Source organism: Coloeus monedula, assembly GCF_965178545.1.
Source record: "Coloeus monedula genome assembly, chromosome: 5".
Taxonomy (NCBI): Eukaryota; Metazoa; Chordata; class Aves; order Passeriformes; family Corvidae; genus Coloeus; species Coloeus monedula.
In genome coordinates, this window is record NC_138785.1 from 27,165,159 (window position 1) to 27,187,458 (window position 22,300).

General features: G+C 38.0%; 1 protein-coding gene across 1 annotated transcript in view; it reads left to right on the top strand.

Annotated features, from left to right (window-relative positions):
- DCHS2 (dachsous cadherin-related 2) overlaps positions 1-18,939 on the top strand; it is a gene marked incomplete at both ends in the record, with an annotated part of 103,897 nt that extends 84,958 nt beyond the window's left edge. Inside the window, 7 exons of the mRNA XM_082281631.1 lie at positions 3,352-3,459; positions 6,248-6,459; positions 7,933-8,084; positions 10,929-11,059; positions 12,535-12,821; positions 14,785-14,923; positions 16,313-18,939. Coding sequence (XP_082137757.1) covers positions 3,352-3,459; positions 6,248-6,459; positions 7,933-8,084; positions 10,929-11,059; positions 12,535-12,821; positions 14,785-14,923; positions 16,313-18,939 — 3,656 coding nt within the window. The remainder of the gene's footprint in view (positions 1-3,351; positions 3,460-6,247; positions 6,460-7,932; positions 8,085-10,928; positions 11,060-12,534; positions 12,822-14,784; positions 14,924-16,312) is intronic.
- Between the last annotated feature and the right edge of the window lie 3,361 nt (positions 18,940-22,300).

The following is a 22,300-nucleotide window of genomic DNA, read 5'->3' on the forward strand; positions in this document are numbered from 1 at the left end:
GGGTTTGATCACAAAATGTTAGTTTGTGTTTAATAATACTTCTATTTGCTAAGAAGATCAAATTCTTTTCAGAATATAAGAGATTTTACTAAAATACTAATACTGTTTATCTCTGCTTATACTATTTTCCTTTTTTCATGAGCATACATAAATACCAAATATTTTACATTTCAGTGGGGAAGAAAAGCATGATTGTAATTAAAACTCTCATAGAAGTTAGCTTTCAGGATAGATGTGATCCTGGGACCCCTACAAATGTGAATGGTTCCAGTGTATTCAGCCCAGGGAAGATTTACATTACATACTGATTATTTGTAGAACTGGTATTAATAAATGTGGCTTTTCTTCATAATTTTATTTCTGCCTCAACTGATGGAGGAGAAAAATGCTACGTTTATTTTAAAAAGAATAAAAAATGTGAATAATATAAACTACAAAAACCAAAGCCAAGGGTCCTTAGTTTTAATTTAGTCTAAACCCATCAAATGGATAAGTGCCTCGGGAACTGGTCCTTGTGGTCACATTTTCTTTAAGTGTTTGACCTCCAAGTTTAATAACCTTCAGAAAACCCCATTTTTCTATTCTTTTTTTGTTTAATATTGAATATTTAGTGTCTTTAAATATTATAAACTGTATTACAACAGGCAGTAGAAGCTGGTCAATAAATAATCAAGTGACTGTGCCTTTCAGAGGGTAAGAAACCTTTATTATTCACCAAACTTCCAGCTGAATGGTTGTTTGCATAGCAGTTCCATGGAGACAGATTCATCAGTGTAACTTCTTGACTCCTCTGTGGTTTTTTCCTATTAGATATCAAATATGTAACCCCTTAGTCTTTAAGTCACAGAATCAGGGAATGGGTCAGATTGGAAGTGACCACAATGGGTCATCTGGTCCCACCTCCCTGCTCAAGCAGAGTCATCCCAGAGCACATGGCACAGGATTGTGTCCAGGCAGTTCTTGAACCATTATCTCCATGTTCAGCTTTTCCTTTCGTGGCAGTTAAGAGGTCTGAAGAAATAATGGAAGGGATGAACACAGGTTAGATGGCAAAGGATGGGGAAAAGAGACTATTATAATGAGTACTGAAGAGAGAAGAAAAACAACGATACAGTGATACAGTAGCTCAGTGTGGTGCTGGTGTTAGGACATCTGTATAAAAAACCCCATATATAAAACATGTATGTCCTAACACAGAATTCAGCAAATGTTTTGGAGCTGATTTGTCCAGGTAGCAAATGCTGTTCACACTGCCATGTTTTGGTATGTCTGCAGGCATAATGTTGGGATCTAGGCTGCATAAAACAGTTTGAGATACTTCCAATCGCAATTGGACAGTCTGTGATTAAACTGAAAACACCCCTAAATTTACACATATTACATCACTCTTCATGTCTTTCAATATTTTTAACTAATTCAGAGGTCAATTGCCTAGCATTTCAAGGAAATCTGACTGCTTTCTGCTCGGAACCTGATCTCCCTGCTGCCTTGCTCTATTGTCAGTGCTGATCTCAGCCTCAATGTGCTTTGCAGGCAGAAAGCTCCCTTTCCCTGATTTTTCCCTCTGTTAATAGCTACACAACGTGACCTCTGCTTGAGGCAATGTCTGAACCACAAATGATTGAAATGGCGAGTTCCAGCACATGGATATTTTCTGTTGCTCTTTATCTGTGTAGGGCCAGTTTATGTCACAACAGACCTCAGAGTTTGGTCATATTTTTTTGAAAATGAACTGTAAAATTCACTGTTTGGAGGAATAGTTTTCCATGAAAGGTATCAGAACACAAGAGATTTGATCTCTGCCAAAAAAGAAGTTGTAAACAATTCTATCTGTGTGAAAAATGTGGAGTTTAAAGGATTGGGATATGAGGACCCAGAACAACAGTTTATTAATCAGCCTCTAAAAAATAAGGATTCAAGTAGAACTGCTGCTGCTTCCTTTATTTCTGGTAGTTTTTCTTCTTAAAGACACAAGCAAATAAACAAAAAGACTGCAGACAGCGTTAAAGATAAATCGGGATATTCTTCAGACCTTTTTTTATCTTTAACTCTCCTCTGAGGATGCTGTGGATGGTTGCCCTTGCAGTTTTCTGTAGCAAATCAAAGTTGCTTGACAAAGAAAATTCAACATGCAGCCCCTTATTTTTGTTCCTAAAAAACCCCAGGTCAGCATTCATGTATCTGTCTTTACATATTAGACAGATGGATGTTGATTCCAGAGCTTTTCTAGTAAATATCTTACGAGTATATTGTCAAGGACAGAAAATTGCATGTCAAAATTGGCACCTTTTGTTTTTGACAGATTTTGAGAGCAAATAGTAAACCCATAACAGAAAAATTCTGGTTTTTAAAAAGTAATATGTAACTGATAAAATAAAAAAGGTATCAGATCATGGTAATAGCAGTGTTTCCTCTCATTTTTTATACTAAAATATTTTCCTCTGACATCCAGGGCACTGAGTATGAGCAGTATAACCTTTGTGATACAATAAAACAGCTAGTTGTCGCTAATGCTGTTTGTAAGAGCTCAGGTTGCCTCATTCCACCACAGCTGCATGGAATCAATTACAATTTAATTAAATAATTAAAACTATTAAAATCAATTGCCATGTATGCTAGACAATTTCCTAAGTCACTTGAAAAGAACAATTATTTGGATGTTTTGATAATGCCTTTTAAACTTGCTACACCTTTGTTGAATGTGATGATTCTGAGCAGGATAATTTATTGAGTTCCACATTTTTCCTCTTATTGTATTCCAAACAGGATTTTTATTTCATATCACTTGCATTCTATATTAAATTATTGGTCTTTTCATGGAATCTGGATTCTATATGAATTGACACATAGCTACGCACACAGTTTCATCTTTTCATTCTCTTTGTCAAAAGGTGGCTAATTAAAATTCTGAAGGATATTTCATTTAAGGTATTGCTCAAAACCCCAAATTGACTCCTGATAAACTGAGAAAAAACAAACTGTTTCTGGTCATTCATGGGTAACATGATGCACCAAAAAAAAAAAAAATTAGATATGACTTCAGGTAAGAGAGAGATCCATTGATTCATGTCAGTTTGCAATTAGGAAAAGTTAAATGTCATAATTTTATTTAGTCAGGTAAAGTTGTAATCAGATGTGTAGTTTACTGAGCAAAGAGGGATAGACAGTGCTTTGCCTATGAATTTGTAATACAAGAAAAATAATGGAAAATTATTTTTATTGTCTACTAAACTAATGATTAAGCACCTAACCTAGAACATAGTTGTGCATCTGCTGTTAATACCAGTGCTATAAAATTAGAACAAAACCTTCTAGGGTGGACACGATGAAAATGTCTTATTGCTTCTATAGGTACACCACTTCTAACAGTAGAAGCTTATGAACACAAACTTACAGGAGAAGACATAAAATACAGCATCTTCAGTGGCCAGGAAATGTTCTCCATACACCCTATTACAGGTACATTTTTATAATTTTTTTTCAAGTGTCTGGGTGTACTTTAGAGCATTAGCAATTTCCTATCACAAGAACAAGGGGCTAGATATCTTAAGAGTACTCCCTAGTAATAATTCTGTTACATTGAACAGGTCATTAGTAAATCTAGGCACTGTTGTAAACTTGATGTAAAAAGAAATTGGACACCAGCATACCTGTTTAAAACACTCAGTCCTGAGTTACTATTGGTCACCAGGTACTGGGAGTTAATAAACTACTGCTTTGTGATCCAAGCTGAGATGCCATCTTGTTTCTCATTGTAAAGTTTCCCAAAAACTCAGTAAACAAAATCCTCAAAACACTTCTAATGTAGAAGCATTAGACTCGTGTTTATTTTAATGCTCTTTGTTTCAGGCAAACCTTGACGTGTTTTTAAATGAAGTCTGGTTATTTTTTTGTGATTGTATTTCTGTTCTGCAGCAGGTCTGCTTTCACCTGCTCTTCAGTCAGGAATTCCAGGTGCCAGGAGTGTGGCATGTTCCCCATGTTCTCCTCTAAGGCACATAAGAGAGCACAGCTACTCTGATTACCTCTTAGTTCCTAAATGTCTGCAATAAGTTTGTCATCTGAATAGCTGTAGTCTCTGTTTCTGGGATGGCATACAGACAGTGTAAGCAGTTTTCCTCAGAAACAGCATAAATAGTTTGTACCCTCGACAAATAGATTTCTCCCTGAGTTTCTGAAGGCTTTAACCTCTGATTATCCTGATGTCTCCAGGCATAAAAAGGCACACCACTGTAAAGCTATCATGGTTGATGCTGATGGACAATTAGAATAATTTTTTTAGATGAGGGGCACTTGAAGTTGCATACTTTTGATTTTCAAGTACTTCTTATTTCACTGAAATAAAACAAGAGAGATTAGTCTTAAAAAACACCTTAGACCGAGACAAGTTTTTGCTGAGGAAGTGAATCTTCCCCAATATCACTTTCAGAACAAAAAAAAAAAAAAAAGAAAAATCAAGTGGTATTTTCGTTTTTTTTATCAAGCTAGGCTGAAAAATGGTTACATGATGCTTTGAAGAGTCTCATAATCACTCTCTTCACAAACAGGACTGGAATTTCTGTAGCAGTGAATATGTCACAAGTCTTCTTTCAAGACATTTGATCCATTGTGGTTTCTTCTGTTTCCTTTCCTCTGCAGCCTTTCTTCTTTCTTAGAAAACATTAATTGAAGTTCAGTCTTTAAGGACTTTTAAAAGCAGCTCTTACATTAGCATAATTTTGATACCAGTAATTCTCTACCTATTGCTTCTACAGCAGAAGTATTTTGAGCTGTACCAATGTCCTGCCTGTAATACATGTTCTGAACAGCCAAAGATCTGCTCTCCTTGTCTTTTCAAGAACTGATGTTAATTAACCACACTTTGTAGACTTTCTACCACTTTAATTTTTTATTATACTGTAGAATCATGGAAAGTAGAGTAGGAGGTGACTCAAAGACATAAACTAGTCTATGCTCTGATGCAGAAGGGGAATCAGTTGTGCTGAAATCTGACAGAAATTTGTACTGCTCTTAAAAACCACCAGGGACAGTGATTCTGCAAACCCTCTCAAAAGTCTGCAAAAGTTTTGGCAGTTGGAAAGTTTTTTATTCCTATTTATCTGAATGTTTGCTGAAATGTTTTAAACTTATTACTTCTTAATCTAGTAAGAGTAGGCATAAGACAAAGGCAGCCCCCCCTCTTCCCCCCCCCCCCCCCCATTATTTACATATTTGAAGACTGTTACTGCTTGGTGGTGTACCTCAAACTTGATTATTTGTTTCACTCTACACTACAGTCTTTCAGTTTGCTCTCTGTCATCTGGAAGTGTATTCCTTCAGCCACTGTCTGCTTTCTTTTCTCTGTAAACAGAATGCGATAATTTTTAAGTGTTGTGCTGAAAATAAAACACCTTTGAAATCTTTATGTTCAAGACACAGGCCCATAGACAATAGTTAATGTTTGCTTATCCTAGAAAATAAAAAATAAAAAGCACTAGTTTGGAGTGCCACAGTTGATGCGTTCTTATGCTATCCCAAGTTTGGGGTAACAGTATTTATGACATCATTACTGAAAAGTCCATGCAAAACTGAATTTGAATTCTAATGAAAATTAATATACAAATTAGTATGTCTTATGCTTAGTTGTAATGGAGGATTATGAGTATGTTCCTAGAACATTGAAACAATGACTACGGATTTCCAAGGACATTTCGCTTTTCATGTGGAGATGTCCAGTTGTGCTTGTTGTCTCAATAAGTCTCATTCCTTATTTATTTTTGGTAGAATAAAAGCTCAGGGGAAGGGGGCTCACTGCATCAGAAGGAGTCAGTGTTTCACCTCTCAGTCAGATACAGAAATTGATACAGCTGTTGCCTGATGTGGATTTTGATGGAGGGGAAGATACAGCCCCTCTCAGTTGAGGGACGAGAGTCTCTTCTGACATGGCTGTCTCACTGTTGTGCCAAGGAGGACACCTCATGCAGACACTTTGTCTTTATCCCTCTGCTAGTAAATTGGCTTTGTTTTAGGAAATTGTCAGCATGGTGGTTGCTGAAAATTTAGCTATCCAAGATTTGTTCAGTAACTAGCATGTTCAGGTGATGGTAAGTAAAAAAAAGGACACAATGGAGAGCTTGCTGGAATTCTGTCATGTGTTCAATGGAAGTGACCATATATGTTAGGAGTTTCATAACTCCATTTGTACACATTTTTTCCTGAATGAGTGTGTCACATCTTGAGATTTTTTTTTTTCCTTGTAATAAACCAGGTACAATCACAATAAAAGAGCCAAAGTACCTTGATTATGAAGTTAAGTGTAAAATACATCTTACAGTTGTGGCTGAAAATAGCTTCAATTCAGCGTTCTGTGGGGTGACAGTTTTGATTCAAGATATGAATGACAATGTACCTAAATTTGAGCAAAGCTATTACAAAGCATCGGTATGGGAAGGCCAGAGTCCTAAAACAGACATCATACAGGTAAGTGGAAGTATATCTTCCCAAGCACAGCGCTGTAGTTAAGAAGAAGTTTGGCTGATCTGTTCATCACTCTAATCTGGTTAGGTCTGTTCTGGACCTCTCTGTCTTAGAAACTGACAGTGGGGTTCTCGGTGTTGCTACTACTTTGCTTGGATATCTAAAATATTAAATGATTTTTTTTTTTTCTAGGCCACATTTCAGATCGGGTCATTCATTTAGGTCTGTTAAGTTGAAAGAGAATTCTGTATCTTCTTGATAATTGTGCGCCTAGAATTTAAATTATCTTTTTAAAAAACATTCCATTTTTACCTTCAAGTAATTGAAAAATACCATTCAAGTCTGTGGTTCTGGTTACAATATAGGCTGGGTCTCGTATTAATGCCTCTGCTGAAAGGACTGAAGCAATAAAAAGAATACTTTCTACTCATCAGACTGGTGGAGTCAAACCCAAGTGTTCAATTTAAAATCTGATGCCTGAAGAACAGCTTGTCTTAATTTAAATGTGCAAACACTTCTTCCTCTGAATGGATCTATTCTCCCAAAATGTTTCCAGCTGGCCATGCTAGAGCAAAAGAAGACATCAGTTGGACTAGAAGAACACATAATTTCCTCAGTACATGTTCTTGCATTGCAAGTCAGGTCACGGTGAGGGTCATGTTAGGTACTAAAGATATTCCTTCTCTAGAGAATAAATAAATGAAAAGCTACAAATGCCTCCAGGGCAAAGTGATTAGAAACTGATGGACATTGTATTTAGAGAAACATATGTCCAGGAATAGAGAAAAATCAAAAGGCAGTCAAGCAAAATTTTATGACCGAATACATTATATTAGGTTTCCTTTATTCAATCTGACTGGTTGCCTCTGCTATGTTTTGGATCCTGGACTCATTATAATGCTTGTTCAGCAACCAAAAAAATACAAAGACAACTCTTCAAAGAGTAAGAGGAGTTTTTGAGAAACCTGTTCACTGCTGACGAATATTATTTATTCTGTTGGCAAATCTTTACAGATTGCCTCTGCCCTTTTTACATTTTCTGGTTGGTATTTTAAAAAGGTAATTAATGAACTATTCCATGAAAGCTCTGAAAGCTTAATAGTTCAATTATTTTGTCCTTTGTCTGTATAGCAGCGATATTTAAAGGTCAGTCCTGTACTACTGAGTAAGTGCATTTTTATGTGCTCAACAGGGAGAGCATTCTAACAGCAACCTAATAGTAAAATGATTACATTCAGCCCTAATGTTTTATGTAGCTGAATTTCAAATTACTCATTCATGTGCAGCCCATTGCAGTTCGTTAGCAGATTTTGTGACCATGCATGACACTTAAGCTGGGGACGAAGATGATGATTTACTTAAATGTGTGCAGTCGAAAGGAAAGTAATCAGAAATACCTGACTGTAGTAAAAGCGTTTTCTTTCTGAAATCACATTCCACTGGTTTTAATTAAGCATCAGTTTTGCTTGCAAACAGGTATTTGCAACTGACCTTGACAGTGGGCTGAATGGAGAAACTGAATACTCAATTTTATCTGGTAATGAAAATGGAGCATTTCTAATTGATTCAACGCGAGGAATTCTAGCAACTAATACAGGCCTAGATTATGAAAACACTTCGTCTTACAGGTTTGTATGGAAGGTTCTCATAAAAATGTATTCTTTTTGTTCAGCTTGAGAATATTCATGTTACATATTTCATAATTTCCTGTTGATATCCATTACGCACAGAACCTGAGTGCAAGCCAGACAGCACTGAGAACAGCACTAAAGCTGCCCATTTGTCCTATAGATTCTTGCATACTTACCAAATTTAGAGATAGAAATATAGTCTTGTTTAATCAATGACAACACTTATTGATAGAAGTGTGATTATTCACTATAAGAACAATGACAGTTCCTGGATTTTAGTTTATTAATAACTGTGCAGCTATTCCCGCTCTGGAAACATTCTATATAAATTTGTAAAGGCACAGTGAAAACACCCAAATCAATTCCAAGAAATAGGCACATGTTCTCATTTTTAATTGGCAGATAGTTCAAATTTTCTACTCAATAGTGTGATAAAGATGCTTTCCAAACTGTTTCCATCTAGAATGTGTCTTGCACTAAGTATTAGTATTTTCCCGTTTTTCAAAAACTCTGAATAAATATGGTCAAGTGGACATGACAATTTTTCTTTATGGGTCATGCCATAGTTGGAATTAGAAAGCAAATAAATCATGCCTTGAAGAGAAAATATTACTATGCAGATTCAGTAACAGACCCATTTTAAGTACTGAAATCTCCACAAAAAGTATATTTCTGTGTATGTGTCAATAGAAATTACTGGTTTTTTTTTTTTCATTTGGTTGCGGTATCAGTTAAAATATTTGCAAGTTTTCCTGTCCTGTGGGACCTCAAAGTTTTAAACATCCAATAAGAATTCTTATGAATGAGAATAACTTGTAGAAAACCCCATCCAAAAAGACTGACAGAGTATGTGGGTTTTTTTTGGTATCAAGCTGATTTGATAATAGTGTCCTCAAAATACTTTGTTTTACCTTAATACAGGGGACACTTAATTTGGAGGGATTTTCTTCCGTTTTTCACTGAATTGAAAACATCAGTTCTGATTTTCAGTACTTTAAGTAGCATAATACATTTTATTTGTAACTAGTACTTCAAAAGAACACCTGGAATAAACCCTTCAAAAGAAGGATGTTTACTGTTGGTGAAATGTTGAACACGGGAGCATAATGATTCTCACATCTCTCTTTAACTGCTTTATTTCAGTATTTATGTTCAAATTCTAGACTTTCATATTGACAGTTTGTTCAAGGAATCTGTAGCTTCATATTCCTTCTCTCTAAAATAAGTTATTAATCTGTACATTGTTACGTGAAAAGTGAATAGCAAAAGAAGCTTTCAAAACTATTTTCCTATTTGGTGTCAAAATGTTACTGTTGGTTCTTTCCAATTTGCTAGGAGTTGTTTATATATATAAATTGAACATTTTCATCCCCAGAAGATCTAAGTCCCTTATAACAGGACTTATAATGGAAGTGTTGACAGAACCTTAATTTTAATGCATTGGCTAAGATGTTTTCATGAGAGGGTTTTTTTTCCTGAAACCTTAGAAAGTGATTATTTTTAGTAAAATATTTCCATATGTATACCTTACCAATATTCATTCTAGAAAAAATACACTTTCTATATGGAATTATGCATGGTCACTGATTGAATACTAGCCTGCAATTCAAGTTATGTATTCTGTCGGATCAGAAACCACAAGGATACCCAGAGCAGAGCTGGTGTGGTTAAGGAATGGAAATGCTGCAGGGCACAGCTTGAGTTACAGCCTTGGTATTCCGTTCTGTCATGTGAACATTTAGGAAGTGACATCGATTTGACACTTTTTAACTGTTACTTAGAAGAAAGAGGAAGAAATAAAGTGTTTAGAAGACCTTCAGGGAGGCCAAAAAACATGGTGCAACATGAAAACAGTTGTTAGTACTTAAAACATTTAATTGAGATGCTCAGCTTTGATCTGTATATCCTTTACCATAGCTCAATGTTTCTTTTTTTTGCCTTTTTAATTTTAAGAGCACCTGTTGAGTTAGATTTAATTTTGAATTCCCTTCTGGAATCTTCCCTACTGGGAAGTGGTGAAGTCTTCCAAATAATCTTTGCTTACATTTGCTTTTTATTGTTCAGAAGGCTCTTCCCACAAAGAGCAAACCTCCTTTTTTCCATGTTTATCATGTTGCTGCTTACTGTTTTCTTTGCTACATTGTTTGTGGAAATCGAAAAGTTGTTTACAGAATTTACTACCCATCCTTATGCAGGTGTGAAATGGAAGTGGGCAGTTAAAACTCTTCTAATCTGACAGTAAGATTCTGGTCCCACTAAAATCAGTGGGAACTTTGCCATTGTCAAATGGTGCATGTATTCAGAGTTTTCACTTTATCACTTGCATTTATAATGTAGTAGTAGGGCTACTCTGTGTCTGCAGGCATTCTGGCTGAATACTATTTTGGATGTTTTTGTATTCTCCCATTTCCACAACCCTTTTGTCCCTTTATAAACAATGAAGAGAGTCAGGTTCCTCCAAATGATAATTTAGTACTTAGGTTTTAATTCCTGCTCTGAATTACCAATGGGAGACCTGTGTCTTATTTGAAAGAGTTGTTTAGCCACTTATATTTGGTATGAAAATGAGTGAAATGAATACAGAGGAACACTTCCCTTTTCTTGGTATGACTTTATCATTTTTTTGCCATGTAGAATCTCCTGGACTTTTTTTCCTGCAAAACCAAAAAATAAAACTGTGCACAGTCAACCTTACAGAAAAAAAGATGGAATTTAAAGAGTTGCAATGAGGAACAGCAATGACTAATCATTTGGGTTTAAAACTTCCCATGCTTATAATAGTGGTGCATAATTCAGTGATTTCTGATCAGAAGTGACAATTAGTGCTTCCTTTAATTGTAGGTTGGTTGTACAAGCTGCTGATAAAGGAAACCCCAGATTCTCTGCTACAAGTATTGTGAAGATACAAGTGTTAGATATTAATGACAATGCTCCAGTTGTCCAACCACTAGGTAAAGTGGAGGTCCCAGAAAGTAAGTGTGAAAGTACAGTTACATTTTGTTAAGGCTAGGAATTGTCAGATGATGATAGTGCTTTTGGTGATTTGTGTAATCAAACAACTGTAGTAAAAATTAGAGTGGATATTATTAAAACTGAAATATCAAAGCAAATTGTGATCTGCTTTTCTTCTCAGAGGCATTATTTTTAATCCTTAGACATTGTGTTTAAGAATAGCTTGGAACAAAACCATAGGCAATTCAGAAAGAGAGAAAAAAATCTGCAGAAATACAACTTTAATCTGTTCATTTTGGACTCCAGTATCGTATCCTTCATATGTCTTCAATTTCTGCTCTTCTCCAATAAAAATGTTTGGTGTTAAAACCAGCATTGCTAGAAATGAGACATTTTGAACTTCATTGTGATGAAAGAAATGCTTTCTATGAATTTGAATGAAGTGTTAAAATGCTCTATAGCTTGATCCAGTTGATGATCATGAAGAGAAGGACCCAGGACCTCCTGAGTTCTAATCCCAGCATACATCTTGTGTGTTGTGTGACATTAGCTCAACATCTGCACACCCTGAGTCCTAAAGTTGTAATTTTCAAATACAGGCATCATGTGAATGCATTAAGATACACAGCAGAAAATTTATAAACAGCAGTATTCTGGTTAAGAGAAGATATCAAGTCTGTATTTTCTGATATGTTTTAGTCTTTCCTAAATTTCTCTCCCACCGGTAGTGACAAGTACAGAATTCATAGATACACAGCAGCTCTTAACTACCGGTTACTTAATTAGTTTTTCTGTATTCCATTTAAGACCACTTGCTTTAGGAAATGGCACAGCATTGTTGAGGCTTTGTGCCCCAGGCATGCAAATGAGAAATGGTTTAGCTCCTGTTAGTTCCAGGCTTTGTAAAATGATCACTAAAAGGTTCAGTCTGCAGTCTCTGGTACTGTCTGTTTGGCCCATGACAAAAGCTGTCTGTATCCAGTTTCTCAATCTCATGGGATTATACCTTGATCTCTTAATATTTTTGTGCCATGTAGGTCTGTCTGAAGGCCTTGTTTTTCTCTAGTGGCCTTCTCCTCCTTTGGAACAGCTTCAGAATTGCATTTGCTGGTCCTACCCAGATCAGGGGTCTCTGCCTCAGTTAAATATTCTTGTGGCATTGTTCAGTAAATTCACATCACCTAAATGCTTGTGGAAAACTATGTAAGTTCCTGTTACTGGTGAAGAAACTGTTATGACTACACTGGATCTGGGAAAGTCTAAAGAAAACCCAAATTAAAATTGGGATACAGCACATACCTTTGAAGAAATCCACTATTTTTCCCATAGCTTTTCTGGATATTGCGATTATTGTAAAGCACAAGGTTTAAATATATCAAAAGCTATATGGAAAGATCACAAATATCCAAGATCCAATATTACAAAATAGGCAAAATCTTTAGAAATTGTAACACTATCTTTTAACTCTGACTTATTCTCGAAATTATTGTTTCAGATGCCCTGCCTGGTTTTATAGTGACTCGAGTGTCAGCAAGTGATGCAGACTCCAGACCAGCACTTCAGTTTGGTTTTATTTCTGATAATAGTCCTGGAATGAAATTTGCCATCGATCAATACACTGGTGTAATCTTGGTGGTGGAACCATTAGATTTTGAAGAAACTGCTGTATATACACTGCATATCATAGTTTCAGACTCTGTGCATCAAACAGCAGCAGAACTCACCATTCTTGTCTTGGACATCAATGATAACCCTCCGGTGTTTACTCAAGACTTTTATCAGGTGGGAACAAGGCAAATGGACAAGCAGCACGTGGCATCTTTCCGTAATGATGACAAATAGTAGGAGTGCTTGTTTATATTTGTCTTGAGCACTTAGAAAGAAAGGTGTCTGCGAACTATTATTGAGGAGAAACAGAGCAGACCTCTTCTAGGAAACCCCAGCCCCTTCCTAAGAATTCTGCTGAAAGGGCTGAGGAAACTATTCCGTTTCAATCTTTGTGGTTTCTGTCTCCTCTGTGTGTAAATACTAGTGTGGGCAAATAAAGATGGGCAAACCAAAGTCTTCTCTGTTGTGTCCAGTGACAGTACAGGAGGCAGTGGGCACAAATGGACATACAAGAAATTCTATGTAAACGTCAGGAAACATGTTCTTTTAAAAAAACCCTTTAACATTGACTAAGTATTGGCACAGGTTGTCCAGAGAGGTTGTGGAATCTGTGTCTCTGGAGATGTTCAAAACTCAGCAGTATGCAGGCATGGGCACCCTGTTTTAGGTGACCCTACTCCGATCAAGGATTGCACAAGGTGACCTCCCTGGAGGTGCCCAACAGCCCCAGCCATTCTGCAATTCTGTGAACTGAGCTGTTTGATTTGGTGCTTTTTGTGTGTGGTAGATACCCCAGAGCCAAAAATATGAGGCACCACAGAAGACTTGGACTTAATAATGCTTCATTTATAAGTCTCAGACAGTTTTAGTAAAGAAAGAAGTCTAAACATTTGGCTTAGTAAAGAATTTTCAACCTCTGAGCATGTGCAGGCACAGGAGTTTAGTCACTTAGATGCCTCTGGGACAAACTGTAGGCACCTGTGAAACTTTTGGGTGCCTGAGTTGACAGAATTTGTGTAAATTTTCCACTTAAAATCTTAACTTTACATTCTGGAAAAAACATACTATTAATACTCAAGTGGTTTTTAGACCTTAGTTTTCCTCAACCCTCGTATGTGTCTGATTTTGGAGAGTAGTTTAGGCAAGTATTTGCTTGTGCAAATGCTAGGAACTTTTTTTGTAGATTGGAGTAGACATTATAGGGAGCATTATTAATTGATGCAAAACAGCATAGCCTTATTTGCTATTTTAATGTAAACAGCTGAGCTTCTCCTTCCACAATCCTGATGTGTTGATGTGTTGCTTGGCAAGTAAGATACACTGCTGCTTTTTGGTTGATGATATGTATAATTCCCTATTCATCATCCTGTATTTTTACGCTTTTATTGTCCATTCAAGTGTTTTCATATTTATGTTCCTGATATGTAGTTTAATATATGTATGTGATTATTATATACATATAATCTCTCTGTTTAAATTATTTCAACTAACACTTCAAGTTATGATAGAGGTGGCTGCTGTATCATACTGTTCACTTGAAGTTGGATTTATAAGGTGGAAGGAAATTTTCGTCACTAAAGTGCTGTATCTGGACTTGAAACAATGAAAATTCTTAAAAAGGGAATGGACTTTCTTGGTTTCCTAGAAGAAAAAAAAAGGAGTATTTTGAAAAGCTAAATTCTAGGAATAGTCCAGTGGTGATTAAGTGCCCTAGTGTTGGAATTTTCAGGGTGTATATGTTGGCTTTTTTAGTGGTCAGTCTTACACCGCAGAGACTGCAGACTGTATTCCATGTATGGAAATGAAGGGGTTTTTGAAAGCAAGGGGAAAAGCCTTTAGTTGCAGTCCATAAGTGACTCTTGAAAAAAGTGATTCATTTATTCTCTGAAGCTGCTGTCATAATGAACTAGATGGATTTTACTACTGTTTAAAACTTACTATGAATTCTGGCCATATTGAAGGCATAGTTTTCAATATCTCAACTCTCTCTGGTTTTGTCCCAGAAGAAAATGGGTGGGTAAAACTTTTTCCAAAGCTGGGAACTGTGTGGGTTTTTCTAATAAGATCAAATAAAGGCAAATGTATTTTTTAATGTCTAAAATCTTTTATAAAGCTCTATTTTTGCTTTGTATGTCAGGTGAACTTGCCAGAGTTCATTTCTATGGATGCCACTGTTCTGACACTCTCTGCCATGGACAGGGATTCTGAACGTAATGGAATGATTTCCTACCAAATCCTCTCTTCCTCTGAGGGATTTTCCATTGATCATAAGAATGGTGAGTCTGTAAGCATGGTTTATTATTTCAGCTATTTAAGTATAAATCGAAGAGTCCTGTTGCTTTCTCATGTGTTGCCAGTGATTACTTGAGTTCTGGAAATCTGTGGTGGCCAAATTCCATCATGTGTTTTTGCTAAATCTGCCGTTATCAGTGGGGAACTGATTGTATCAAAGACTGGAGTTCTCAGTTTGTCCCTGAAATGTGCATATTTTTTCTGGTCTAAGTGCAGTATGTGTATTTGACACTGCACCACTGAGGGGAGGTCTTGCCTTCACAGCATCAGCTATGACCTCTTAGAATCATGGAATAGTTTGGACGTGATCTTTAATGGTCATCTAGTCCAAACCCCTGCAATGAGCAGGTACATCTTCAAATAGGTCAGGTTGTTCAGTGTCCTGTCCAACCTGACCTTGAATGTTTCTGGGGATGGGGCATCCACCAGCTTTCTGGGCAATGTGTTCCAGTGTTTCACCACCCTCACTGAAAAAAAAATACTCATATCTGCTCTGAATTTACCCTCTTTCAATTGAAATCCCTTACCCCTTTTCAATTGAAAGCCTTACTAAAATGTCTGTCCCCATCCTTATAAACCCCCTTTAGGGCCACAGTAAGGTCTCCCTGGAGCCTTTTCTGGGCTGAATTATCTCAGCCTTTTCTCATAGGAGAGGAGCTCCAGCCCTCTGATTGTTTTTATGGCCCTCCTCTGGATTTGCTCCAACAGGTTCATGTGTTTTCTTTGCTGAGAACTCCAGAGCTGGATGCAGCACTCCAGGTGGGCTCTAAGAGCAGAGGGAGTGAATCACATCCCTCTCCCTGCTGCCCACACTGTTTTTGGTGCAGCCCAGGATACAACTGGCTTTCTGGGCTGTAAGCGCACATTGAAGGGTCATGTCCGGTTTTTCATCTGCTGGTACCCCCAAGTCCTTCTACACAGGGCTGCTCTCAATCCCTTCCTCCCCCAGCCTATATTGGTATCAAAGGTTGCCCTGACTCCTGTGCCAGGACCTTGTACTCAGCTTTGTTAAACTTCATGAGGTTTCCATGGGCCCACTTCTTGAGCTTGTACAGGTCCTCCTGGATGGCATCCCATCCCTCAGGCATGTCACCTGCAGCACTGAGCTTGTTGTCATCTGCAAACTTGCACTCTATCCCACTATGTCACTGATGAAGGTATTAAACAGTACTGGTCCCAGTATAGACCCCGAGGGTCGCCACTTGTCACTGATGTCTATGCAGACATTGACCCACTACTCTCCAGATGTGAGAGAGTTATTTTGTTGCGTACAGCTGAGTCATTTTCAAATATGACTCTTTAGAATCAGCTCTTGGAATCACATTTACTTGCCTGGGAAGTGTGGGCTTTTGTTAATTCTGTTTTATTTTCAGGTACAGTGTTCACCACGGAACCAGTTACACAGCTGAAAAATATTTCCATTTTTCATCTCCTGATAGAAGCCACAGATGGTGGCAGTCCCCCTCTGAGTGCAGTTACCTCCATGGAGGTGCATGTAGAAGATGTAAATGACTGTGCCCCTCGCTTCACAAAGGTTCTGTACAATCTCAGTGTGAGCGAGGATGCCTCAGTTGGAGAAAGTATCCTCCTGTTCTCAGCCATCGACTGTGACTGGACACGTGAAAACACCTATGTCGAATACTCTATTATTGCTGGCAATGCTGAGAATTTATTCTCCGTAGAAACAAGTGTCATGGGGTTGGAAACATCCTACAAACTTGTCGGCAGTCTTGTTTTGAGCAGTGCTCTTGACAGGGAAAGAGCTTCTTCTCACCAGTTGGTCCTCCTTGCCTCTGATCATGGAACACCCTCCTTGAATTCAACTGCTACAGTACTAATAACTGTGCTGGATGTTAATGATAATCCTCCAGTATTTAGCAGCCCAGAGTACCATGTTCATGTCAAAGAAAGCATCTCTATAGGCAGTCACATCACTGAAGTTTCAGCAAAAGACTGTGATGCCGGCACTAACGCAGAGATCACTTATGTTATCATCTCTGGAAATGACAGAGGGCATTTTTGCTTGGATGGTAGAACAGGATCTGTGAATTTGACGAAAACACTGGATTATGAGGATACCATGAAATTCACTTTGATTATCCAAGCCACAGATGGAGGAAATTATATAAAAAATATGGCTTTTGCTGTTGTTCTTGTTAGCATCCTAGATGACAATGATTATGCCCCACTTTTTTTGTTTCCCAGTCTGAGCTGCATTGTCAGTGAAAATCTGCCTACCTTTTCTTTTGTGTGTGCTGTTTGTGCACTGGATTTTGACAAAGGCTCCTATGGACGCCTTACCTACTCCATTCACTCTTCATGTTTGGCTCATCATGAAGCTCCTAGAGACCATGACATGTTCTTTATTGATCCTTTAACAGGAGATATTCATACAAAGCAAATGTTTGATTATGAAAGTCAAAATAGGTACTGTCTAATAATCCAAGCAAAAGACAAAGGTGATTCACTGGCTACCACTACAGTTCAGGTAGATATTGAGGGGAGAGATGAATTTGACCCAGTGTTTACACAAGAACATTATTTATTTAATCTCCCTGAGAAGAACGAAGCAGGCCAGTTGATTGGCAGAGTAACAGCATCTGACAGTGATGGTGGACTGGATGGAGTTGTTCATTACTCCCTTCTAAAACCTTCTCCATTCTTTTCTGTGAATCAAACCAGTGGTAATATTTATTTGACTCAGACTGTTCACAGAAAGAAAAATGGCATCAAAAGGAATTATGATATTCTGGAATTGTTGGTAAGAGCTCATAGCCCCAAAATTGAGTCAAGGTTCACAGTATGCACTGTTTTTGTAAATGTTTCCAGTTCTCCTGAGAGTGATCCCACACTGTCAGCACACAGCCTGACGGTGAGTGTTTCTACCTCACTGACGGTGTTCCTGCTGCTTGCTGTCAGTCTTATCACACTTACCCTGAGACTTAAACAGAAAAATTTGATGAATGCTTGTGTGAAAAAAGAAGCAGTATCCTCCTCAGCTACTGATGTGAATTCAGTAAGAGAAGATGAGGACTGCCAGAAAATCCAAAGTACTGAGAGCAGTATGCTTCCCATGGGCACTATAGCAAAATGGCTGAGCCTAGCAGGAATCGGAGAGGGGAAGGATGACGATGTCTCCTGCAGGCATTCAGACTCCAGTGGCCACGGTTCTGCTGAAGGAGAGACTGCAGAGGACGAGGAAATCAAAAGGATCTATGAGTATCCTTGCAGAAAAAGCATTAGCTCAGCACTGAGCGAGCATGGCTCACAGATGCCAGATTCGGGGATCCCAGGAGAGCCTGATCAGTTCTCCTGTCAGTCTGGAGAAACGGATGTCACGGCTACCATGCAAAGCATGGAGAACATGCAGACCATTAAAGGAGAAAGCAGAGAAGAAGCCTGTGACACAGCCTATGCACACAAAATTTTGTCTCAAACAGTTGCAAAAATTGGAATAAAAGAGAAAGGCATAATGACAGACCTCACAAGAGAATATGTCCTGATGTCAGATAGGCAAGACTCTGGGTATGATTTGCTTGCAACTGTTGACACCTCTGATGAGGATCTTGGAGGTAGTTATAACTGGGATTGTGTGCTCAGCTGCGAACCCAGATTTCAACCTCTTGCCTCAGTGTTTAATGATATTGCAGAACTGAAAGATGAAAATTTTCACATTCACAACTTCTCTAAGGATAAGAAATCTCTTGTTTTCCCTCCTCCCTTGATAACATCAGTAGCACAGCCTGGCATAAGGACAGTGCCACCAAGAATGCCAAATATAGCATCAGGGCAAGCTTTTAATAAATGCCCTTATCCTCCCCTTATCCATAATCATGGATACCCTCCACCAACCATGACCCCCAGATTTTCTCCTACTCTCTCTTTACTTACTATGCAGACACCTTCTGCTTCTCCAGTAGTGTCTGATGGGAAAATGATAGGAACATGTCTTATTGATCCAAGCTATGAACTTGCAACAGAGGAAGAAATTCAGGTCTAGGTTATTAACTGACAGTATTTTATGGTAAAAAATATGGATTAAAATGTGTTTTGCCATTTATTAACAGCAAAATATGCCTCTCAGAGCTGTATCACCAGTATTCTTCTGTTCTCATGAGCCTAAAAAGTTAAAATATAAAATAGCCACAAACTTGGTAACTATACCTCTTCTTCCCAGAAACCACTGTGAGAGCATGAGGCTTCTCTTCCAGCTCACAACTGTGGTTTCCTATGTAAAACATACAGCCAAGTGCCTGATAACCAATTCGACCAATTTTACCATTTTTCTTATAAAATACATTAATAACAAATAAAATTGAAGTAATTCTTTATTGTGGAAAAAATTCTTTAGCATTCTGGTGGGTTCTGACTGATTCTGTGGTGGCATTAGTGGAGGGTACTGGAGTTAGTACAGCAGGTCTGGGGGTGGGTGAAGGATAAAACAAGGATTCCTTCCGAGCTCTTTCTCTAGTGTTTACCCAGCTTTCCCACATCTCAGCCTCTGGATCCCAACAATCTGTTGGGCCTGGTGTGGATTCATCATCTGCAATGGCTCTGCAGTGGGCTTTCTTAGCTACTCTTAGTGCTGTGGAACCCACTCAGCAGTTTCTGTGCACCTTTTGTTTATCTTCTGGTTTAAAGGCAGCAGGTCACAATAATCTGAATAATGGATCACCTTTGGAAAACAATAACCAGCGGTAAGATAAAAGCAACCATCTTCTCTGTTACTGGATCTCAAGTAGATATCTATTGTCTTTCTGTCCTATTACAGAGGTTGCCCTGGTGCCCAGGCAGCTCTAAGAACAGACAGTGTTACAGTTCTGAAGGTCTTGTATGCCTCCACCCTGGTCGTTGGTTCTGTGCTGGACCAAAGGTCTCTGCAAGACCAGATATCTGGCCTTGTTTGTTGTATGTATCATACACATGGCTTTTGTGTATGTGTGTATATCCAGACACATACACGTGCTGTATATGCTTGTATATTGTATATTGATCAATAAAATACACAGAAGATACATCTAGAGTAACTCTGTTTCTTCTTCAAAGTATGTTTAAAAGTCCTTTGCATCACATGTATTAAAACTGGGCTGTAGGGAAGTGTCTATTTGGTGCATGGGAATCTGCTACAAGTTGGATGTGTACGGAGGTATGTATTGTACAGGTCATAACAGGTGGGGGGAAGGCACACAGTGTGGTTAGGCTGAGTGATTTTGTGGGATCAGTATCACGTGTGCAGTGGCTGCTTTTCCCCAGTCATGCATGTCAAGGTTTGCAGGCTGTGGGGTCGTAACCTGTCTTTGAGTAAGATCTTGTTTCTGAGGCTACACCAACACTGTACACCCTGCACATGCAACAGGATCCATACTGCTATGCAAGAGTGCTTCTTTTAAAGCTGGCATTTGTTCTTTTTACTGCCATGGAGTCGGAAATGAGACGTAGCTTAGGAATTCATTGGGACAGACAAATTTTACTAAGAAAGAAGATGGGATGTTAAGTTTTGTAGTCAGAGAAAAAACTGTGCCAGGGAGAAGAAAGCAAAAAAGAGGAGTCGTTCACAGTTCATATCTGAACACAGAGATTCAGTGTAAGGACATTATTTCAGAAAGAATGTTGTTCTCTGCCTGTTAGCATTATGTTATATATAGCCTTTTTGGTTTTGACTTATATATCCTTAGTTATAAAGTAATTTCTGATACAGTGAAAGGTGTTCTTTGGGTGTTCACTTCTGTGCAGTTATCAGGAGGCACCCAGGCTAACCTTCTCTACGAAGTCCACTTTGCTAATTTGATTTTAGCTTCAGATGGTCACGGACAAGTGGCAGCTATTGCTCTGGTGAGCAGTGAGCACGTGCTATGCTTAGACGGGTCACCTTTCCAACATGGGATCAGTGGAAGAATGAATACTTTACACAGACTCTTTCATCCCTCACATTGATAGATACGAAGCAGGTAACTAGGCCTTCATTTTGTGTATAGAGTCTAGGCTAATGGATGAGTAGTTTTTTCTTTGCTAATATGGCTCTTGCAAATGTTCTAATGCTATTAGCATTAGAAATCATTCAAAAGCATCAGTAATCATATTTAGGACAATATTTGGACCTCACCGTGCTAATGGGTACCCACCTCCTAGAGTTCTTGGAAAACAAGAAAACTGTTTCTGTTTGTGCATTTTTTGCTCCTTCAAATTCAGCTTGTTTTCAATGCCTTTCTAAGAAGATTAGATGTGATTTGCATCCTATTTATCAAGCACATGATATAACCAATGCATACTTTGTGCTCCTATTAAGTGTTATAGCAATCTTTCCCATGTCTCTTATGTATTTATTGATTTTTTTTTTAATCAAATGGGAATCAACACTTAGCTGATTTATCGTTGTGTCATTTATAGTCAAGCTCAAAAACGTAACCATTGAAACAAGTGTCTAAAAATAAATCATGTACAGTTCTTTTAACCTTACTGGTTTTTCCCCTAAGTAAACAGTATAACTTTTATAACTTACCATGACTTTAATATTATCTTGCCTTGAAGAGGCTGTGTTACTTTGCAATTCTGCACACCAGTTTTAGCACTTTGGAGAAGGTACAGAACTTGTTAGTGGAAAATCATATTAAGCTCAAAAAGCATAAGCTATAAAATAAAAGACAGTTGTCTCTTCTGGAATTTTGGCTGCCTGCCTTCTGGATTTGCTTGTTGGCAGCCTTGAAAACACTGGTGTAAATCACTACCAAATGGATATAAAAATTCCATCTACCGGTAGTAATTGTTATATTGACGTTCAAGCAGATTTCTGCACAAAAGGAAAAAACCTTCATATTTTCGGGGAACCCATCATTACAGATTATAAAATCATATGCATGTTTTCTAAAATGATACTAAGACCACTAGTTACCTACACAAGTCTATATTTAGTTTGTGTTTTATCTTCAGCTGAAGATAAATATTATTCCTAAAGCAGTTTCAGGTAAAAATAGTTGTGATAAAAATGAACCCTTGTTGCTAAGTCTATTGCATTGACAATATCATTTACATTTGGTTGCCATCCATCCTCTGTGCTGTATGTCACTTGTTCTCTATAACTGACATGTAGCTTCCTGAAAACTCTATTTAACTGTTCTTTTTGGGAGACCTATAAACTGCAAACATGCTGCCCTGACAAAAAAAACCAATGTTACTAGAACATCAGCTAGGCTGACAATTGTGCCCATATGGCTTTATAATTCTCCAGCTCAAAGACCAATTGGCAATCCAGTTGGCCACCATAGGCATGTGTGAGGCCATTGGGATTAGACCTCCTCTCAATGGTGCTGCCTACATTTCTCCTTGAAAACCAGCCCTCTGGGGATGAAGAACACAGAGGAATT